Below are 21,902 nucleotides of genomic sequence, written 5' to 3' on the forward strand. Positions count from 1 at the left end.
GGGGTGTTATTGCATGAGCAGCCTTCTCCTTGAGCAAGGGCAGGTTTTACTGGTAAGGCTGCACTTACCACAGGTAGAATACAGTACTCCTTGGACAGTGCCCGCTGCCTCTGCCCCGCAGTGGCCTTGCTCCTGGGCAAGGAAGGAAGGAACTGTCAGAGGGACGGTTGTGTTTTGGCTTCCCCACAGCCAAATGAAGTGGTCCTTTTTTCCCCAGTGATGCCCTGGCTCCGGGTGCCCAGCATGCCCTCCCCTTCCCTGTGGCCACTCTGCCCTGTTTGGCCAGCACCCCCCTGGGCTCAGTGCAGACCTTCTGTCTCAGTGAAAGAGGATTTCTGGTCCTTTTTAACCTATTTCTTCCCCATCCTTGTACTCCTCCTCCCTGGATGCTGGCTCCTATGCAGCCCATTTGATGGCACCCCGGCACACCTGCCTGCTCCCATGCAGCAGTCCCTCAGCAACAACTCCCATTTTAGTTGTCTCCTCCCTGAGATGGCATCTGCCTCCTTAAGCTCTGTCTTGCTTTTCAAGGATCCCGCTCCATCCCTTCTGTCATTTTCCAGCCCCACAGATTAAGCTGTTTGTTTTCAAATGCCCTTGAAATGTCCACCCACCAGGTCCAGCTGAGCGTCCCTCTTTGGAAGGTTTTATGCACTGGATTTCATCCTCCGTGGAGAAAAGCTTCTGGTTTTTTTGAACAGAGGCAAGCTGGCTGGTGGGACACTGGGCTGCAAAGGAAGGAACGGGGATGAGAGTTCAAGCAGTTCCTCTCCCGCCTTGTGCTATCCTTCCTGCTCTGCCAGGACCCTGATCTCCCTTCACACATGCATTACAAAAAAATTCCAAAGCAGGGAACCCGTGGCTGGGAAGGCTAGTTACAGTGAGTCCCCTTTTGTATGGACACCTCTGTCCATCACATCATGGGTGGGGAAACCGAGGCACAGAGCCATCACTTGTTCAGGGACCTTCATGGGGCCAGCAGCAGCATGGGGGCACAACCTGCCATGGTGCCCTGAGCCTCAGCAGCAGCTGTCGGGTGCTGACCACTTTGCTTTGGCTGCCTGCTGTCCCCATGGGTACTGTTCTGAGCATGGGGATGGCAGGTTGATTTGAAACCCACCGTGGTTCTGAGAGCAGCTTTTACCCACCCGAGCAGTAAGGAAAGCTGAGCGCTTTGCCATTCTCTCTAACCGAGCCAACATCTCTGCCTGTCTTTGTCCTTGCAGGGGCTGTGTCATTGGACCGACTTTTCATTTTGACGTCCCTGCCCTCCACTTCGGTGATGTCTCCTTCGGTGAGTATGCCCTGGGCTTGGTCCACAGGTTGAGAGCTCTGTGAATTACCAAAACAGAGCACTTTAACATAAGATCATCTGTCACTTGTGTTCCTCCATAGCAGCCTTCGGGAGGTTAAAGCCAGGGCTGCTGGTTGCTTAGGCAGTCTTATGCCATCATGAGATCAAATAGGACCAAAGGGATAGAAAGTCAGTATTTTCTGGTGACCTTGTAGTCTGTTCAGAACCAATCTCCCAATCCTTGGCAGCAGAATGACTGTGAAAGTCCTTGTCCCAGAGGGCCCAGGGGATAGGACTGCAGCAGAAGGGAGTTTAAGCCACGTACTAGCCTGTAGCTGCTCTGGGTAAATGTTCCTGTTGCAAGGCAAGGATGCCATTTACCCACCTGAACTTTAGTGCCAGATGTTAACGCTGTGAGGGCCCCTCGTTGTCACCCACCAGGTAACATGCCCAAGCAGTAGCTCTGAATCAGGCACTGCTGTCCTCAGACCATGGGCTCCTCCTTCCCTGCCACAGGCCCAGCTCTGCTGACAGAGCCGGTGGCTGAGCATCCAGAGCGTCTCTGTTGAAATGCAGCTTCTGGTTCTCCATCTCAGTCTCACAAAAGGCTTTTTACTGAAATGATCTACAGTTTAAATGTGAAATCAATTGTGGATTGATTGAGGGGCCATTATCATTCTGTGCCCAGAATGCCTCTGTGTTTTCATGCTGTTCATGAGTCTTTTTAAGAAGATTCATTACCTTTCCTGAGCCGCATCTCGCCTCCCTCCATCACCACTCTGCTACTTCTTTATTTCCTTTTGAATAAAACAACAAGAAACACACCAGACAGAGATGTAGATAGGTAATAGGAGATTCATCCTCCCTAATGTAATTTCATTAATAAGGGCTTTTCAGCTGAAGGCAGCTATTGCATTTTTGCTTGTTTTAACTGTACTGCTGACTTTTGACCTGCATCTGGTGACTTTGGTCTCATTTGGGACTGTGAAGTCTGTGTTTGTCCTTGTTGTACCCCTCCTGCCTCCCTGCTGGAGTAACTGTTGGAAGTGGGCAGTGGTGACTGTTGTTGGACATGGAGAAACCCCCCACTGTGGCTGCAGTTGGTTTTCTTCCCCATCTGTATTCAAACGATGCTTTGTCGGGGTAGGCAGTGGGTCTGCTGGACGCCTGACAGAGCAGATGGAATTCGACCTTGGCCAGATCGTCCCGTATCCGTGAGAAGCCTGCATACAGGAGGGCATACCACAGATAAGGAGCAAGGACAGTGAACATCTGCTGCAAGAAACATGAAACTGTTGAGCACAGATAAGGAACTGCGTGAATTATGTTCAGCAGTAAAACTTTAAGAGAGCTATCCAATCATGTACTGTTGCTATGGGTGTACCGTTGCTATGGGTTTAGCCAATTATGTTAGAGCTTGCAGTAGTTGTAAAAGATATATAAAGTATGTAGATAACAATAAAACTTCCACTTCTTTTGCTTCTAACTTGATTATTGATTGTCGCTTGACCATCTCTACCGCGACAATGCTTGGTGAGCAGGCCACGGGAGATGTCTCCTTCTCGCAGAGCTAGCCAGCCGAGCCAGATGTCCAGGCCAGAGCAGGCTGTGGGCTGATGTCCTGTCTCTGCAGAACACCCCACCAGGTGTTGCTGTGTCACTGGTTTTCCATGAGGGAAGGCGAGTATCACAGCTCAAGTGATGTCAACCTGTGCAGGGCAGTGTGCAGTGTGGAAGCCGTGTCCCATTTGTTAGGTGAGGTGGAACATGGCTCCTGTTGACTTCTGAGCAAGCATCAGGTTTGCCTCCAGTGCAGTGCTGAGTTGTCATGTGCTCAGTCTGGTAGCCCCAGACAGGAGATGCCTTAAGGGTCCTGCCTAGAGAAACTGTGTTAGTGCTTTGCATCATGCTGTCGTTCCCAGTTTCATCCTTCCTTCCTTTTACTGTAGCTTCTCCTCGATGACAATACCCTGCTTTTATATACTGAAAACTGTGAGAGTGTTCGCAGAGTCAACAGGGCGTTGAATTTTCAGAATAAATGGTCTGTCTGGATGGACACTTGTAAGTGAGAACTAATTGGTGCAGGTTTGGGGGCAGGTGAGAGAGCTCCTCACAGTTAGAGAGAGAGAAACTTCTGGTGTTCAGCATCGCCAAGAGTGGGCATTTCCAAGGAAGCATTTTCTGTGATCAGTGTAAAAGAGAACTTAAGTGACAATTAATTCCTTGTGTAGCTTCCCAGTTAGCTGTACTTCAGATTGAAAAGAGCTAAACTCCAAGCCCAGTTTTATCACAACAGGCTATTCACACCAGGAATCATGGTACAGTTGGTGCATAAATTCATATTTGTGTCATTTTCCTAGGCTTTCCTCACACCTTGTCATGTCGCCTCACTAACACCTCCTTGGTGCTCCTGACCTTCAACCTTCGCATTCCTGGGGACGGCCTTGGAGAGCCCAGTGTCAGCAGTTTTGCTCAGATGACAGACAACACTCACCTACTCCAGAGAAAGGGAGCCCAGCGTCACCTCAGGCCAAGAGAATTCAGCATAAAGCCCTGCAGAGGGACCATCCGCCCCCTGGGATTCTTGGATATCCAGGTATGGGAAGAGTCCGGCCGTACGTGCTCGGCGGGTGGAGCTGGAGCTTCACTGAGGGGTGGGAGGGCTTTAGCACCACTAGCTCTGAGCATAACACGGGTAGGATATCTGCACTAGTGTTGGGCTTTTGTTAGCTGGGTTACTCTGGGGCTTTTTTGAAGGACCACTGCTTTGTTTCCAGAATCGTAAGCTGAAGATCATGTAGCATATGGTCAAGTGCAGAAGCCATTCATCTGTTTCTGAAAGCTGCTTGGAGCAGTTTCTTTGATTTAAAGTGGGCAGAGGAAGGGTGAGGACAGAAGGTAGCTGTTAAAAAGAGACATGTCATTGTATAAAGCACTTTGCTTTTCTTCCCAGTCTTATTTCTCCTCTCCTGAGGAGCAGAATGAGTTGTATTCACTGCAGTGGTCTCCAGTGGGGATTGAAAAAGCTCTGGCAGCCGTGAACTGCACAGCACCTGCCGGGCTGCATTTTGCCCTCAGCTTCCCAGTGTAAAGCTGAATCTGTTGAAGTCAATAGATTGCCTCTGGATTTATGCTGTTGTAGTTGAGATTAAAAATTAGTCCTTTAATTTTAATACAGTGGGGAGTAGAGCGTTAATCTAATCATGCTTACATATGCCCTGGTAAGTGCAAGGTGTATTTAACAAAGCAGATTTGTCAAAAGACTTTTGGAGCAAATGCTCTTTCAGCCTGCAGTACAGAGCTCTTTCTCCTCCAGCTGATGCAGAAGTGGAAATGGCTGGCTCTGCACGGAGCTCCAGAGAAAGGGCTCTAACTGTCTTTTGTCCTGCTGTCATGTTTACCGCCAGCAACAATCAGCTCGCAGCGGTCTGGAGCAGCTGCACCAAGAGTCCTCTCGCCAGGGGCATGCACTGGGCACTGTGTCCAAAGAGAAGGAGTTCCTGGAGCTTGAGAAGCCTGCCCTAGAGGTGCAACTGGCAGCCCTGCAGCGGGACAGACGAGGCCTTTCAGAGCAGCTGGCAGAGGCCAGGTGAAGGCAGGGAGGAAATGCTGACGCGGAAATTCTGGACATAACTTATACGACCAATGTGATCAAGTTAATGCCACTTCATTAAAGGATACACAGCAATTTATAAACTACCATAAAGTACATGCCCAGCTACTTGATTGCTCATAGGCTAAAGCTACTTGTCCACGTGCCCTTTTGCCCTCTATGGTTGGTCCCGGTGTGGTGTCCAAGAGCAGTTCTCCTGCCAGGCAAACATCTTGTTTTCCACAGTCCAGCTTCCTTATCTTTTTGCTACGCACACAGTTTCTCAGCCCCTTGGCCTTGCAGGTGTTCTTCACAACAGCTACAGCCTATTGTTACAGTGAAGCCACTCAGTCTGGATCGCTCATAATGTGCCCGTTGTTTTCCAGCCATTCCACAAGGAAACCCTAGGCAGGACATTATATAATGGCTGTAATTATAAAGGTGGCAATCATTACACGAGGACTAATTGCATCCTATGTGCTTTTCAAATGTTTTCACCTTCCATGGGCAGAAATGAAAGAATCTTGAGTAAAATGAAAAAAAGTATACTATGATTTTAATGTTGTTTTCCTGACAGCTAAAACTAGCAAACATCTCCTGGGCCTCGGGCTCAGGTTTATGCCCCCTTGCACATTCCTGTGTGAAGTCCAAAGCAAGGCAGCTTTGCTCCAACTTGAGTAATAATTAAACCATGCAGACGTTTACTGAAACTGAAGTTTCTCTCTGGTTTTGGTTTCTTGTTCTGTGCATTTGAACATAGATCTTTCCTTACCAGGTAGTTTGTTAATGGCTGTTCCATACAGACATTGTGAGTAGGATGCTGCCATCCAGGGTGGAGCCAGAGCCTGGTGCTGCAGATCTTGAGGCTCTTCTGGTTGGAAGCTTACTCTTGTTACCTGTGGCGCAGGACCCAGGGCTGGTTACACCAGCAGCTGGGAAACCTCTTTGGAATCCTCACATCCTTGAGAATTCTTGCCCATCACTGATGTCCGTGTCCTGTACTCCTTACCATGTGCTCTTTAGAGACAGATGTCGTGGAGAAGTTACACACGGAAGGATCAAGATTCTATCCTTCTGCCTTTCTAAGATCATATGTGACAAGTTCTGCTTCTCAGAAAAAAAAAAACCTAACAGAGTTGTTTGTCCTCCTTGTAGGTGTTTTTTAGAAGACTCCTGAACTTGCAGCACTGTACAAATGATGTTTTAGACATTGTTTCTCATGTTTCTTGACTTTTACACTTTATTACTCCAGAGTACATCCTTAGGATGGCTGACAAGCACCCGTTTTGACTCAGTGTGTTTCTTGATTGCTGCTGCTTCTTCTGAGCTCCAGCTTCTCTTCTTTGATCCAGCTGAGTTATGTTGGGTCAGTTATTGGGCTGTTACTAAACTATTAAATGTTCAGCTCCTTTAAAAAAATTTTTTGAAAAGGTATACGTTATTTTTTTAAAAAGATACATTAGTTATGAAGAACCTTTGACAACAGATAAAAAATTCAGCAACTGTTCTTGCCAGATGTTGCTCTCAAGAGCCTTTTGTTGTCACAGTTTTGGACTCTATCTTTTCTGTTCTGTTTTAGAGACTGACTTCTATTTATCCTAAAATGGAGCATATTTACTTTGGACTGCCAGAGATTGGCATAATTAGAACTATGTGCTTGTTCTCCTTCTTAAAGATACACCCTCCATTGTCCATCCAAGTAGTGAAATCCTACTGCTGTAGTTTTTATGGCACCCCCGTGCTAGTGAGGCAGTGCTGTGTGTTGAAGGAACCTGGCACACAGGGCGCTGTGTTAGATCAGGGAGGTGGCTTCAGCTCCTGGTTCCAGAACCCTGCATGTCATACGCAGCAGGTGGTTGAAGTCTGGCTGTAAGAATTTGGCTCTGCAGTACTACAGCTTCCATTTTAAAGGGCAACAAGTCACTTGGGCTACTGCCTACTTAGATAGCAACACTTAGAGAAAAGCAGCAAGTTTTTCTCTTGAACTTTCAACAGTTGAAACTGAAGGCTGCCCGTGTCTCCTTTCAGGTGGTCCTTGTTCAGACAGAATCTAGTCCAGATTTCTTGCAAATGCTGCTGCAAGCGGGAGATCTTACTATATCATCTGATGTATTTCTTGAGCCCCTTTTAAATACAAGGAGTCTGGAAAGTTACTTACTATACTATAGCTATAGCTATAGTGTATATATATATATACTATATATATAGTAATAGCTATATATATATATATAGCTATTACTATACTAATACTATAGCTGCACTGTGAACAGCATTCAAAAAGTCATGAGTCATCCAGGGAAATACTCTTGTTCTGTCCCCCTGCAGAGCAGCTTGGAAGTGCTGATGAGCTGAGGCCTGTGAGCAAAGACCGGGCTTTTGCTTGTTGGCCCAGACTTTGGGCGCAGCTACCTGTGTATGAGCCAACAGCAATTTCAGATTTAGCCATTGAGATCAAATTCAGCTGGGCTTTCTGCGTGATGCTAGGTCATTAGCAAAGCCTGGGCATTCCCCCGGAGGGGCCTGCATTGCTATTTTAAATGGCAGAAAGATGATTTCTGTATACAAGTGTCCTTGCAACCCATTTTCCATACTCGGGGTAGGAATCTTGAATGACTTCTTGCTGGAATAACTTTCAGTGGGCATCAGGAGCAACAAATGCATTTCTCTCTGTATTCACAACTCACAGGTCAACGAAGGAGATGCTGGAATCCAGCCTGTTTGAAGCTCAGCAGCACTTATCTCAGTTGGAGATCACCAGGAGTCAGCTTGAAATCCAACTTCACACCATCACACAAGCCAAGGAGGTGATACAAGGTGAGAGCCTCCTGTTTCTGGTGATCTTCCTGCCTAGGGAAGATGGTATAAAAATGGCTCTGTGTCCGCAGTGCTTCTGAGGAGCAAAGGACATGGAGGCAGATCTCTCCTGCACTGAAGTTCAGATGTCTTAAGGTCAGGGAAGTCAGAACCATTGTTTGTGTAGACTCTGAATCTTGCCGTTTGTCCTGTTTGCAGGGGAAGTGAAGTGCCTTCAGTGTGAGCTGGAAGCAGAGCGATCTCTAATGAGGCAGGAATGGGAAAACCTGGCACAGCAGCTCTTGCAGACAGAGACGCAATATAACAATTCCCTCAAACTGCGACAAACTGAGCATGAAGTGGAAATAAACAAGCTCCTGCAAGACATGGTAGGAAACAATATGCTTCTGAATTCTTCAAGCAAGCTCTATGGGCTGGCCTGAAGGGTGTGAAATGGCAGCAACATGTGTCATAGGTCACAACTTGCTGGACCAGGCAGATAATCCTAACCCCCTACCCCTAACACCCAACCCCTAACCCCTATCCCTTAAGCCCTGACCAAAACACCTAACCCTCAACCAGTAACCCCAGCCCCTACCCTCCAAACCCTGACCTCTACCCCCTAACCCCCAACTCCTAACCCCTACACTCTAACCCCTACTCCATACCCCACAACCCCTACCCCTCAACCGCTACCCCGTAGCCCTAACTCTAACCCCTACCCTATCCCCTAAACCCGACCCCTAACCCCTACCGCCAGCTGCTATCCTTTTCTCCCTAACCCTGAACCCATAACACTAATCCCAACCCCCTCATCCCAACACCTCACCTCTAATGACTAACGCCAACGCCTAACTCCTCACTCCTACCCCTCAACCACTACCCCAACACTCAACCCCTGACCCTAATCCTCACCCCTAACCCTGAACCCCTGCCCCCTAACGCCAGCTCATAACCTCTAGCCCCCAGCCCCAACCCCCCCACCCCTACCTTCTAACCCCAAGCCCCTTCCTTATCCCAAGCCCCTACCTCCTCCTCCAAACCCATACCCCCTAACCCCCAAGCCCTAAACCTACCACCTAATCCCTCACACATAACGTCTAATGCCAATGCCTAACTCTGACCCCTACCCCCAACCCCCCAACCTCCTTACCCCTATCCTCCTATCCCTAGCCCCAGTCCCCTTGCCCCTACCCCTACCTCCTCCCCCCAACCCAAACCCCTCACACATAACGCCTAATGCCAACACCTTTGACCCCTGAACCCTAACCCTATCCCTTCACCCCAACCCCTAATGCTAACGCCTAACCCCGACCCATAAAGCCAACCCATAATCCCTATCTCTAACCCTAATCCCCTAGCTTCCGACCCCTTACTCCAACCTCCTACCCCTAACCCCTACCTTCTAACCCTCACTCCTTAGCCCAACCCCTATCCCATAAGCCCTTCCCCAACCCCCAACCATTATCACCAACCTCCTGACCCTTTTTATCCCCTATTCCTAACCCTTATCCCCTATTCCTTATCCATACCCTATTCCTAACCGCTATTCCTAAACCCTAATCCTTTTCCCCTGTGCCTAACCTCTATTCCTGACCCCCTATTCCTAAAGCCCCTATCCCTTGTCTCCTAACCCTTGTCCTTTATCCCCTAACACCAGCCCTTTACTCTAAACCCTAACCCCATTCTCTACTCCTAATCCCAACCCTTAACTCCATCCTCCTAACCCCCCACACTTAACCCCAATCTCCTAACCGTGTCCCCTAACCCCTAACTCTTACCACCAACCCCTAACCCCTATCCCCAACCCGTAACCCCAACTGCCAGCTCCTAACTTCCATCCCTGTCCTGCCCTGTGCCCCCCTCCAGACCCCCAGTGTGCCCTCCCAAAATCCCTGTCCTGCCCCGTGCCCCCCCGCGAGCCCTTATTCTACTCCCCAGCCCCCCAATATGCCCCCCTCATCCTCCGTCCCCCCCTCACCTAGGTGTCCCCAGGCCCAGAGGGGCCCCCACTGTGTCTGGGCAGGGGGAGGGAAAGCAAAGTGGGGGAGGGGGGCACGTGACATCACAGCCCCCCCGCATGACATCAGTGGTGCCCACCCCTCCCACCCCCAGGAGCAAAGCCCTCCCTCCGCAGAGCCCCAGCACGGCCATGACGTCACCACGGATGACAACACTCGCAAGGGAGAAGTGGCGGAGGAGCGTGAGGCCACTGCTGTCCATGATGTCATGATATACTGTAAAAAAAAAAACCCCACCACAGGATATGACCCCTACTAGGTCTTGCCCCTCCTTGTCACTGTCTCCACCTGACTTGTCCTTGAGGTATGGGGGGACAGAGGGGCTTGGGGAGGACCTATAGGAATGTGGAGTGGGGGGGACACAGGGGTGTTTGGGTAGGACTTACAGGAATGTTTACAGAGATGGGGAGTATAGGGGAGTTTTGTTAGGACCTGCAAGAATGTGAGGGGGTGGGGAATATGGGGGGTTTGTGTAGGACCTACAGAAATGTGTAGGAGTGGGGTATATGGGAGGTTTTGGTAGGGCCCACTGTCACGTCCCACTCAGACAAGGGGGACAAGTGATTCAGATTTGCAAATCCCCAATTGGAGCGGACAACAAGTCTCTAAGTCCAAGCATTTATTAACTACCCACAATGTACTAATTGAACGCATGATAGTTGGCTAAGTATATAGCAAGTTGTGGCAAGCGATACAATATGCCTTGCATTTCTTAATGGAAAAGGAAAAGAGGGAGATAGAGGGAATGGGGAAATACAGATCACCGGTCTGGGTTCCTGCGCTGATCCCGCCGGCGAGGGTTCCAGGAGGCAGCCACCTGCGTCCATCTTTTTTGCTTCACTGCTCTCTCCCGGGCTCCCCCTTGATTTATACCCACTTTCCTTGGGTCTGTCCCCTAGGTCGACCTCCACAGGGAGCAGGAGAGGCTGGGGCAGCTCTTGGGCTGTGGGTGAGGGTTGGTTGCTGCAGTGAGTTGCAGAGGTTTGGAGTTTTTTCTTGGTGTGTGGGAGTTCCCTGTTCTGTCAGGGAGCAGCCAGGGCACTGCTGAGCACGGGGGGTTTCGCCTTTCAGTCCCACTAGAGCTGAATCTGGGGGACTCACCCCCAGAAGGTTTCTCCTGTCATGCATTCAAACTGTGAGTTACTGTCAGCCATTTGTCCTACTTGACTGTAAGCTTCCCTTAATGTGCAGGGTATGCCCTGACCTGCTAGTTAATACTTGAAGCCTTTTGGCTGTTCCATACATTTCTTCTTATCTCTGAGGAGAAAATTGCCTTGCTCCTCAAACTATCAAATAGACCCATTGCCCAACTATCCAGATGTGTCCCGATCCCAAAGTGTCAGATGAATGATTTGTCCCCAGCAAAGATGTCGTCTTTCCTCCCAGCTTTTACTGCTGCATGATTAATATGCTTCAAAAGAGAGTCAGCTGATTAAAGATGGTGTGAGTATGATCTCTTTCTTGATCCTTCTGCAGAGATTTGTCCAAGCTGAAGGCAGAGCAGATGAGGCTTTCTGGATCTGCACTTGTAAACTACTCCTGCCTGAACTCCGGCGTGCAGCTCTGGGAACCCATCAGTCTGGGTAGACCTGTCAGCAAGCACGGCAGCAGGCACAGCAGCAAGCGCCCCAGGAAACAAGCCAGAAGACTTGGGAAGTGATGCACTTACAAGTCAAGGGGGACCTGGAGAAGAAGGAGCTTCAGGACAGGTAAATGTGTTTTAAACTTTGCTATTACCAACATTACCTTCTGTGGCTGCTTCTTGGGTTCATAGATGGGCTGTGCTCACATTTAAAACACACCTGCTCTGCACAGCCTTGTTTCTGTCCCTAGTCAAGCTATCGCCTTCAGCAGAACAGGGAGAAAATCACGTCTGACCGACAGAAGCTTTTGTAAGACAAGACTGGAAAAGAGATTGTTTATTACAGTGTTCTTGCTGTTACCTGATTCTTGGTGAGAAGTTGAGACCAGCATAAAGAGAGCTGTGTCTCTTGTACACCCTTTTGTCACCAAAATGGGATAAAAGAACTTATCGACACCGATGGGATGTAGGTAACAGACCCTCCTTTATTAACAGCCAGGTGTGCAGGGCAGCCGTCTCACCACCAACACACACCTAATTCATATAACATGCTCATTATATAGAATACAATAATACATATTAATCAAGTGCTCATACATAACCATGTTAATTCCTGTAAATCATTTTAATATCCAGCCTCTTCTCGGTCATGCGCACTGAGGTCCTGAAACGAGTCTGGGCTGTAATAAGAGTTGGGGGTACATGGGTTGGTGGTCGCCATCTTCCCCTGTCAGAATTACCTTTTACCGAGTTTCTCCATAACTTGGCAGACATAGGCAGGTTGTTACAGTTCATTTTCTCTAATTTCTATTAATCTTACCTAAGCTTCTACCTTTTGACATGCAAAACAATAAAGTATTATTTCAAGATTAATAATTATTGAACTATGTGGCCCAGATGGTCTTGGTCTGAGACTTTACAGATGAGCTCATAGCAGCATAGCTGGTTGCATGGTTTGCACAGTGTTCCATAGTTACTTAATATACAATGATTCTCTGAGTTTTATAAAACTAATATTCTTATAAAATTGTATTCAGTTATTTAATTATGATTATTTCTCATCATAAGATCCAAAATCATCCACTTAAATCAACAACAAATCAATGGCAATCTGTAACAATTAGCCTCCATGCCTTTTTAAACACTATAGGATTCAAAGACACACACTAGCTTAACATGATTACCCTGACTTCGATTCCTCTTCTTTAATCACTAGACCTCACTTCCATGGGCTATTTGTGATTTGCAGTTGGACATTGTCATTGAACAAAGAACTTTGATCTTTTTTATTTTAGTTTTCTCCTAAATCCTGACAGGTTTAAAAAAAAAAATTTAAAAATCCAGCACAAACAAAACTCCAAACTAAAAACTCCTAATGCTTTCATGAGAAGTTGAAATTTCTCAAGGAAAAGGAGATACTTCTGGCAAACTGAACGGAATAATTATAGGATAGCTGAAGGGAAAATAAATCTTTGACCTGTTTTTGTGATTATTGTTGATGCATGGTTGTTGTTATCATCATTGTCCGAGACAGTGCTCTATTGCTGCACTATTTGCTCTATTGCTCTATTTGTGCTATTCCGCACAAATACAGAACATCAGCAAAAGTAAAATCATTTAATGTAGTGTACTGCATTCAGCAGGAAAATTAGAAAAACCTTTCTTTTTTTATTCAAACGCTTGAGCACAAAGTAAAATTTCTATTTCCAGTGAAAAATGTTCAAATCAAAAAATTTGGAGAAGACATCAGAAAAAAAATAAAAAAGCCTTTCCTGTTTCTCCAGTCCTGCCAATTACTTGTGCTCTTTTGAAGCTATTTCTCAAACCATTCACTGAAAAATTCCTAACTGTTTTGCTGATTAAGGATACCAATTAAACTCAGATACCAAAGCGAAAAGAGCAGGCGTATTTTACTAGTGATAACAGTGTAATACAGAAAACATGCAGTAAGAAAAAGCAGGATAGTGGTCTTAAAGCAGCAAACAGCAAAAGACAGGGTAATGCATTAAATCATGGGGATGAAGAAAAATACATCACCGCTTGCATATATTATCATCATCCAGATCCGCAGTCGCTGGGGAGCCCCGGTCACAGCGAGGGTTTGCAGAGCCTGTCCCGGCAAGTGGGAAATCCTACACGGTGCGTCCACCCGTAGGTGAGGCTGCCAAAGTCGCTGCAAACGGGCCCAGCCTTATATACCAGGGATCGACAGGCCAGAAGAGCTGGCACCTTTGTTTTGAGCGGAAAATTTCTGGTTTCATTCTCCTGTTGGATTCCACTCAAAGCCTGGCCAGGGCTCGGGGGGGAAAACAAGGGAGTTTCTAACAAGGCCAAATACCTGGGTTCTCAGCCTTGAACAAGGCTGAGAAAGGAAAGTTGGAAACATTCTCTCCTCACTACCGACTATATTTTGTCTAAGCTGCGCCTCTCACTAGTGAGTTTACATACTTTATTAATGACTACACACTAAGTTAGCAGCTTCAGCTTGGGGCCTGTTGTTCAGGCTGCAGTACTTCAATGCTTTAGCACTTTTTACATCAGCATAAGTGGGTTGTTATAACTTGGTACAATACCTACTGGCACAATGGTTTTCAGTTATAAAATGTACAGGATACATCTATAGGTCAACTCTGGCTTGGGCCAGTTGTCCAAGCCTTAGCACTTCACTAACTCATAATTAAAACTGTGACACAAACCCAAATCACAAGGCTGGTTTTGCCAACCTGCTCACCTCCCTCTGGCAGAGTTGCAGGTGCAGCTATGTGACCTTTCCAAAAAGTTAAAATGTTGTTTTCAAAGCAAGGCACATTTTTCAAACCGCATTCCTTGTTTATTCCAGAAGGTCAAGATTTCGATTTGATTCAGCTTTGATTACACTGCTGATTTAAGGTGTTGGGAGGAAATTTCAGCTTTATTCTACCCAGAAGCATCAAGTGAACCATCTGGCCTACCTAAAGTACCTGTACTAAGAGGAGATTAATTGCTTTCTGAGCTGCCTGATTCTCTCCATTGCCTGTACAGATAGCCTAGCTCAACATGGGTTCAGATAACCAAATTAGGACCAATACATCTCACCTTTAGTGATGCTAACTCAGCCCTCTGGCTGATGACACTTCTGCTCTACTCAACTTTGCTGCCAGGTTGGTGAGTGCCCTTGGGCAAATTCATCACCTCTTCCTATCTCTTTTCCATTTTCTGCTCATCTGTCCTGTTACAGCTTCCTTGGGGCTCTGTGGCTGGGGGCATATGTTGGGTCTGTTCATAGCAAAAAGCTGAAAAAAAAAAAAAAAAAAACCACCAAAAAAACAGCTTGATATCTGAAATGTTTTCATCCTCACCACTCACCAGTGGTTACTGCTCAGGAGTGCAAGGATACGGGCCACAATAGGACAGTTCTGGATAATCCACGCACAAATTCAGCTTTACCTCCAAGATATCCCTGTGACTCCCAAGGGCACCCTAAAGTGTTGCTGTTGGTACCTACAGTAAAATATTTAGACTGGCTTCATATAAAGGATGTGATAGATTATACAGGCTGTTGCAGAAAAGAGATTGGCATATATAAAGTGTTACTCATGAGGTTGTTTGAAAGTCATAGGGGAAGCTGGTGTCATTTTACCAGTAAAATGGGGCCCTGCAGTGTGGAGGACCACAACCATGGAGCAGACTCTGGGTAAGGTGCAGTATTGCTGTAGCAGTTTCAAACCTGGTCCTGGTCTCTTGCTAGAGCACTGAGGTTAAGTTCTTTGCTTCAACAGGGAAAAATATTTTTAATTGCCATGTTGGATGAGGCTGCTTGGCCTTTGATGGATTCCCTGAAAGATGGATTTCAGTGGCTGCAGCTCCAGCAACAAAATACTTTTCTAAATACAAATAATACATTTCAGTTTGTAATCGTGCATTAATTAAGGTAGCCAAGCAATGCCCACATTTTGTCAGCAACTAGAAAATATCACAAGCCTCCCAGGTAATGAGTTTCACTCACATATACAGCAGTTCTCTGAAATAATGAGCTTTGGAAACAATCCATAGGTGCTGACTCAATATTGATGTTATGAACTCAGTGACTCTGTTCCAGACAGGTTGTGTTTTTCAGACAGCAGCTTCCCTTCAGGTGCAAGCTTCCTCTCATCAGGATAGTAACTCAAACACTGCAGTACACTGACACGCCTGCTTTGCTGTTGTGCCATACAGCCAGAACCTTCTCCCCCAGCCTTCCGCGTTCTGTTTTGCAGGATAAATTACAGCCTGGTTCTTAACCCCTCCCTCCCTCCCTCCCTCCTTTCTTGCTTCCCTGTGGGTTTTCACTGCTCAGATTAAACTGAATCATTGAGCAAAGCCAGAATTTAGAGAGGCCCCTGTTGTGTTGCAAGGTGGGATCATAGTTTGCACTTCTTCTGGTCTCTTGGAAGATGATGCTTCAGATAAAAGTGAATCCAGCTTACTGTTGCCTCTCTTCTCTCGGAGTCAACCAGCTTAGTGTGTACTTGCTGTGGAGGGACTTCTGCTTTTTATGTTCATCCCTCAGTATCCTCAGCTCTTAAGGCTACATTACACTGAAGGCTCTTTCCTGCCCATTTTGCTTAACAGCATGCAGTCCAGGGGAGAGGCTGGAAAAGTCTCTTTTGCCCATTTTCCACCACATTTCAACAAAAACAATTCTTAAGAACCACTGTAAAAAAACTTTAGGAGGTGAAAATGTCCACTGGTTATCACTAAGAGTGATTTGATATTTTCCCCCACGAGGAAATTCAAGATGCTTTAGAGTCAGACACATCACCTGCCTCAAGCTAAAACAAAGTCAGATGAAGAGTTTAGTAACCTGTGGTATCTGTGCCTGTTTTGCTTTGATTTACTGCAAGTTGCTACTGGCAGAAACACAGACTTTGCTGCCATCTTTCCCAGCATAAACTGATGCAACAGTATGCGTGCAAAAGAAGAGCATTTAAACTTTGGTTTGCTTGACCTTGGGAGGATGGATGACTCTTTGATCATTTCTGAGCTGGGTTTTGCCCAGAGTGTCCTTGCTTCTTCCATCAGAGGAAGCGTTTGAATGTGTTTAGTGTGAGTCAATGAGCAGATAGCAAAGGAAAAGGTCAGAAAGGGAGAGTGAGGCCTCCCCAGGATGGCACTGAGCCTTGGCAAGCAAGAGGGGTGTCCCGATCTGATATCAGGGAGGGTTCTTAAACGATCCTAAGAGCAAAATTATATATATATATATATATATATATATATATATAAAGGTTTAAATGATTGATACAGTGGCAGACTTTGATTGGCGAACAACACAAATCTGTTTTACACCATCAGGTGAGGCAGTAGATGTAAATTGCATGTTGGATTAACTGAACAAAGCAAGGAATAATACAGGGCAAAACCATCAAGGCAGCAAATGCACGTATAAGATAAAATAAATGCCGCTTTACCCATGGTGCTCCGGGTAACCAAGACCATAAATCACCACTCCAGCCATTCCATGTTTGAACAGGGACATGGGCCAGTTTCCTAATGTCTGTGGTCAGTTGAAGGACTACTTCACCTGCATCGTCTATTTCCAAACAACAATTAGAAACATGACTTTGTTAACCAATTTATGTGTGAGTGTCCATTGACACCTGCTTTCCATAGTAGGAAATTGAATTGGCCATGTTCCACTATCATCCCAGGTGGTATATTACTAGTTTTGCTATAATTGCTTACAATTTATGCTGGGGTGAGGGGTGCAGAGACCCACGGCCAGCTTGATAGGCTTGGCTATCCTCCACAGACCCGACAGTGATTTAGATTAAAGGTTTGGCTTACAGTTCTTGATAACAAAACAAAATCGTTATCCTCAAAGGGGTCATATGGGTTGCGGGAAGATGGGGGAATTGGTTTCCCTTCATTCTCATAGGTAAATGGACAGAATACTGTAATAAATAGCATACACATCCTAACCAAATTACACTAAGATCTGCGTCTGCTTCACTTCTTCTGTGGGTGCATCTGTGTCGCCTGCTTCCTCCTGAAAGTGAAACAAAAGAACAAATTTGCTTCTCTGGTTAGAAAGAGGGAACAATCCATCTAGTGTGAATCTTATGAGTTTTTCCACAGACATCTTTTGCCTTCCAGGTGTATTTATTAAAGGGTGTGTCCAACACCAGTGGCACTTTGTCCACTGTGAGGAGTTCGACCAAGACAGGTTGTCCTGGGAAATGGGATAGATTGTGGGGGGTGGAGGTTTGCCACCTGCAAGCTGTCCTCCAGGCTAGGCAGGAGGTGACTGACCTTGTCATCCTCCTCAAGGTCCTGGAGACCTTGTACAGCGACATTCGCCAGTTCTGCACAAGTCATTCTAATTTTTGGGTCAGGAGTCCGTCCATCAGGTCCTGGGGAATGCCTTTCTGAAGCACAGGCCTTGTCGAGTTAGGTGCCTCTCTCCCAGAACTCTGACCGCGAGGAGATTCCAAGTCTTGTCCCTTCCTCATGGATGATTGTTGTCCACTAATTTGCTCTGCAGCCCGTATGACCCTGGTTTCAGTTCTTTGGGACGATCCATCATATTTTCTCCTAAAGTTAATCAATTCCTGGGCTACGTCTCCCTATGTTCATACTTTCCTCCTGGCAGTCGATGGTCAGGGGTCACTATCCCCTCCAGAGCGGCCATTGTTCTTTCTCCATTAGGAGTGTTTTGAATCTTCCCTTGCAATTGAATGCCAGTGGGTTTCAGGTAGTCAGGGAGTCCTTGTATCAGGGGAGTCATCCTCTCTGGGTCCACAGGCATCATCATCGGGGAGCCTTGGTTGGGCTTGAGCTCCTGATCATACATCATCTGGAGACAGGCTGCCTTCTGCACACTTCCCACTAACTGATCCACTGTGTCCGTTATGGCAAGGGGCTCTCCCCTCTCTAAGGGGTTCAGCCCTCCGGCCCAGTATGCAACTCTCTGAGTCAATGACCACGGGGCTCAGCATTCGACAGTAGTTAGAAACACACCTGGACCCCAATATCCTTCTGCTTCTTTCTCTGACAACAAAATTCTGTCCCCTCGTGACAGAGACACTCTCCACACATACTCTGTCTCTGATTCTTTTGCAGTCCTTGCAAAATCTTTTTTCCGTTTTGCCAGTTCGATTGCTGTAAACGGGACTTCGTTGGTAATGACATGAGGACGGTTATCACTATCGTCCTTGTACATCTACTCTGTTTTAATCAGTGGATACATATGGGGGAGACTCTATACAGTTTCTTTTGCCTTCTGCAAATCTCCTTGGGGATAGATTTGCCGTATCCCCTTCTCCAAAAGCTTCACTTCTGCCTCTGCCAGTGTATCTATCTCCACCAAAAGGTGTTCTCACAACTCATTTTTCAATATTATATTTTGATTCCTTTCTTCTTCTAGCAATTATTTGGTGTCTCGCCACTGGTTCTGCAGGGTCTGTATGACTATCTGCAGAGAGTCTATTACAGCATCAGCTTGACTAGACTTCTTTCTCTCTTCCACCGCAGCTGCCAGGCTCGCTCCTAGCACAAATTATAGCTTTTTCTTTTCCCTTCTTAACCTTAGCTTCCTTCAGCAATACCCTTATCTGATCCACAACATCTGTGGTTGAAACCAGTGGTTTTTCACCCAGTCTCGCTGCTGGACTGAGGGATGGGATCAGTGCGCCTCCAGAAGATCATATAATTTATCTATTCCTTCAGCCCCTGAGGGCACATCATCTCAAGCATTGGTTGCCTTCTGGGTGGTCATTCTTTTTCCTTTTCCTAGTTCAAAGGGGTTTATTGTCCTGAGACGGTCACACCTTAATGTCAAATTTCCCCTATTCTCTACCAGGAGACCAGATCTGAATCTCACACAGAAGCAACTCAAAGGGGTTTTTGTCCTGAGAGGGCCACACCTTGGTACACAAGCTTCCCCTTTTCACTCTCAGGAGGCCACACCTTACCCAAGCACAAATGCAATATCACTGTCCAGTCTCCACCATTCACTCTCAGGAGGTCACACCTTAATGTAACACAAAGGGGGCTATTTCGTCCTGAGAGGTTTGCATCCAACACAGCAAGGTAGTACAGCACTCTCATCTCAAGGGATGCTGTCTGTGACGCCAATTTAAAATGTTCTGATCTGATATCGGGGAGGGTTCTTAAACGATCCCAAGAGCGAGATTAAGACACAAAAGAGGTCAGATGCTGTACAACCTTATGAACTGTATCTTCTATAACAACTGATAAGAACGATAGGACAGAGAGGAAAAGAAAGGAAAAAGTCAGAATCCCTATGGAAGAGAACAATAGCAATGCAGCTAATTACCACCACCATGACCGGGGATCCAGCGATGTTCTGTCAGCTTGGTCTCGGTGCCGATGATGATGGTCCGTCCTCCTTGCTCCGCCAAAGTCTCAGGCATACGTTATCAAGCATCGAGCAACAGGCAACAATAATCTTTTGAGAGGAGTATACAGTCCATTCTTTTATAGTCCCGGTCCCCATGATTTAGTCCGCCCATTTCCATGGGGCTTGTTGCAATATGTGCCGCCCTGTGGTCCTCCGTGCGGGCATGCCCAAGTATTTACGGTGGTCATGCTGGCAGGAGTTAACCTACGATGCCTTCAGCCTCTTCTTGCCACCTGCTCTCTCGCACCACCTACCCTGCTCGCACACAAGCGTAGCTTGGTGGGCACTACCAAGGCTGCTGCTGTTCCAGCCTTGGGCGGATGTCGTGGTTTTGTCCGGGACTATTTGTCTCCTTCAAGGCGTACTACTTCACAGAAACAGGATGCTGAGGCCAGGATATGGTAGTTGCAAAGCAGCAATGTGAGACAGACTAGACTCAAAACAGTCCCTTAAAAATCCAGAGTCTCACAAAAAAACGCTATCTTCAGTCAGACATTCTTGAATGAGGGTTAGAAATTTAGAGTTAGAGTTATTTATCTTTTCTTCTTTGAGCTAAATATCTAGGAGATGATCATCTGGAAGTTGTGTCGTCAGTTTGCCTTAGCATCAGGAATTGACCAGAAAGCGAGCGGAGCCGGAGTGACAAGTGAAGAGGCTGTCGGAGCAAGTACCTCACATCGGCAGAAAAGGAGCGGTAGCTCCGAGCCATCGCTGGTCAGGTGGGAGCCGAGGGCCGCTGGGTTGCGGAGAGCACGCCCGTCCCTTGGGAGGCTTAACCGGCGGGTGCACAGCGCCCCGGTGCTCCTCCTGGCGCCCCGGTGCTCGTCCTGGCGCCCCGCCGCCTCGGCAGGCAGTAGCCGGGGTGAGGGGCCGGGCCGCGGCTGGCGGCGGGCGGGTCCGCCGGCGCCTGCCTGAGGCCTCGCCAAACCAGGGGGCTGCCCAGGGAGGGCAGCACACGCAGAACAGAGTGGCCTCTAAAGCTGTTGATTTCCACAGAACTGCGGTTTATCGTCAGCCTTCCAAAGGCTGTTATTTGAAACTACTACTACGATAAAGGAAGTTTGATCCTGTGCTTGAATGCAGGTAGCTGTCTGTTGCAGGTACTGGCAGCTGTCAGAAGGTGGCTCCAAATCACACCTCCACTTAGGTACTGGCATGTGGCTTTTCTCTGTTAATCTCGGTCATTTATTAAAAAATATGCTTTGGAAAAGCTGAGATCGCTTACTATAGACCTTCATCCTAGGAAAGGGTGTTTTTTGCCCCAACCCTGGGGGAGTGTCAGCCCTGCGCAGCTGTGGGACATTCAACACCTAAAAGCCAAACTGACATGGGCGGCTCAGCTCAGCTCAGCTCAGCTCAGCACTGCTCGGCTCGGTGAGCTCTACTCCACGAGGGACTGCCTGTGTGGTGAAGAAAATGGCGGCACTCCACGAGGGGCTGCCTGTGTGGTGAAGAAAATGGCGGCACTCCACGAGGGGCTGCCTGTGTGGTGAAGAAAATGGCAGCACTCCACGAGGGGCTGCCTGTGTGGTGCAGAAAATGGCGGCACTCCACGAGGGGCTGCCTGTGTGGTGAAGAAAATGGCGGCACTCCACGAGGGGCTGCCTGTGTGGTGAAGAAAATGGCGGCACTCCACGAGGGGCTGCCTGTGTGGTGAAGAAAATGGCGGCACTCCACGAGGGGCTGCCTGTGTGGTGAAGAAAATGGCGGCACTCCACGAGGGACTGCCTGTGTGGTGAAGAAAATGGCCGCACTCCACGAGGGACTGAAAATTGAACATGAAAGCTCCTTCTGAGGTGGTGGCTGAAGGGCTGTGCCAGGCACCGGGCGCCAAGAGGGGTGGCCACGACTTGAAACTGCCGTGCGTGAGGTAGCAGTGAGCAGCAGAGGAAGGAAGCAAGGGTTGCAAGGGAGGGTTTTGTTTGGGTTTTTTTTCTTTGTTCTGTGGGTACAGAAGGCTGATCTGTACGCTTACTGGAAGAGCTGTGTTTAGTTTGTTTCTTTTACAGCGGGCATTTATGTTCTGTCCAGACTTTAAAGCACGACTACGAGCTAGCAGACGGTACTGCGAAACATCCAAAAATAAAAAAGGCATTCATCTCGTTGGAAACGTTCTTCATGCCGGTGGTTTCCAAAGGTGTCTTTGTCAGTCGTCTGCGGTCCTTGAAACCTCTGTTGATTTAAAGCTGACTGGGTACGTGTTTCGAGAGCCTCTATTTGCCAATTTGTCCAGGCAAGTACAG

General features: G+C 47.4%; 1 protein-coding gene and 1 pseudogene across 1 annotated transcript in view; one reads left to right on the plus strand and one right to left on the minus strand.

The window, feature by feature from the left end:
* Positions 1–7,664, plus strand: part of LOC141955645 (hydrocephalus-inducing protein homolog) — a gene marked incomplete at its 5' end in the record, with an annotated part of 34,260 nt that extends 26,596 nt beyond the window's left edge. The window contains 3 exon segments of the mRNA XM_074895305.1: positions 1,227–1,294; positions 3,655–3,890; positions 7,573–7,664. Of these exon segments, the coding sequence (XP_074751406.1) occupies positions 1,227–1,294; positions 3,655–3,890; positions 7,573–7,608 (340 nt within the window).
* Positions 7,665–17,246: 9,582 nt separating this feature from the next.
* On the minus strand, positions 17,247–18,459 carry LOC141955646 (uncharacterized; annotated as a pseudogene).
* Between the last annotated feature and the right edge of the window lie 3,443 nt (positions 18,460–21,902).

This window comes from Athene noctua, unplaced genomic scaffold (assembly GCF_965140245.1).
Source record: "Athene noctua unplaced genomic scaffold, bAthNoc1.hap1.1 HAP1_HAP1_scaffold_368, whole genome shotgun sequence".
NCBI classification, from domain to species: Eukaryota; Metazoa; Chordata; class Aves; order Strigiformes; family Strigidae; genus Athene; species Athene noctua.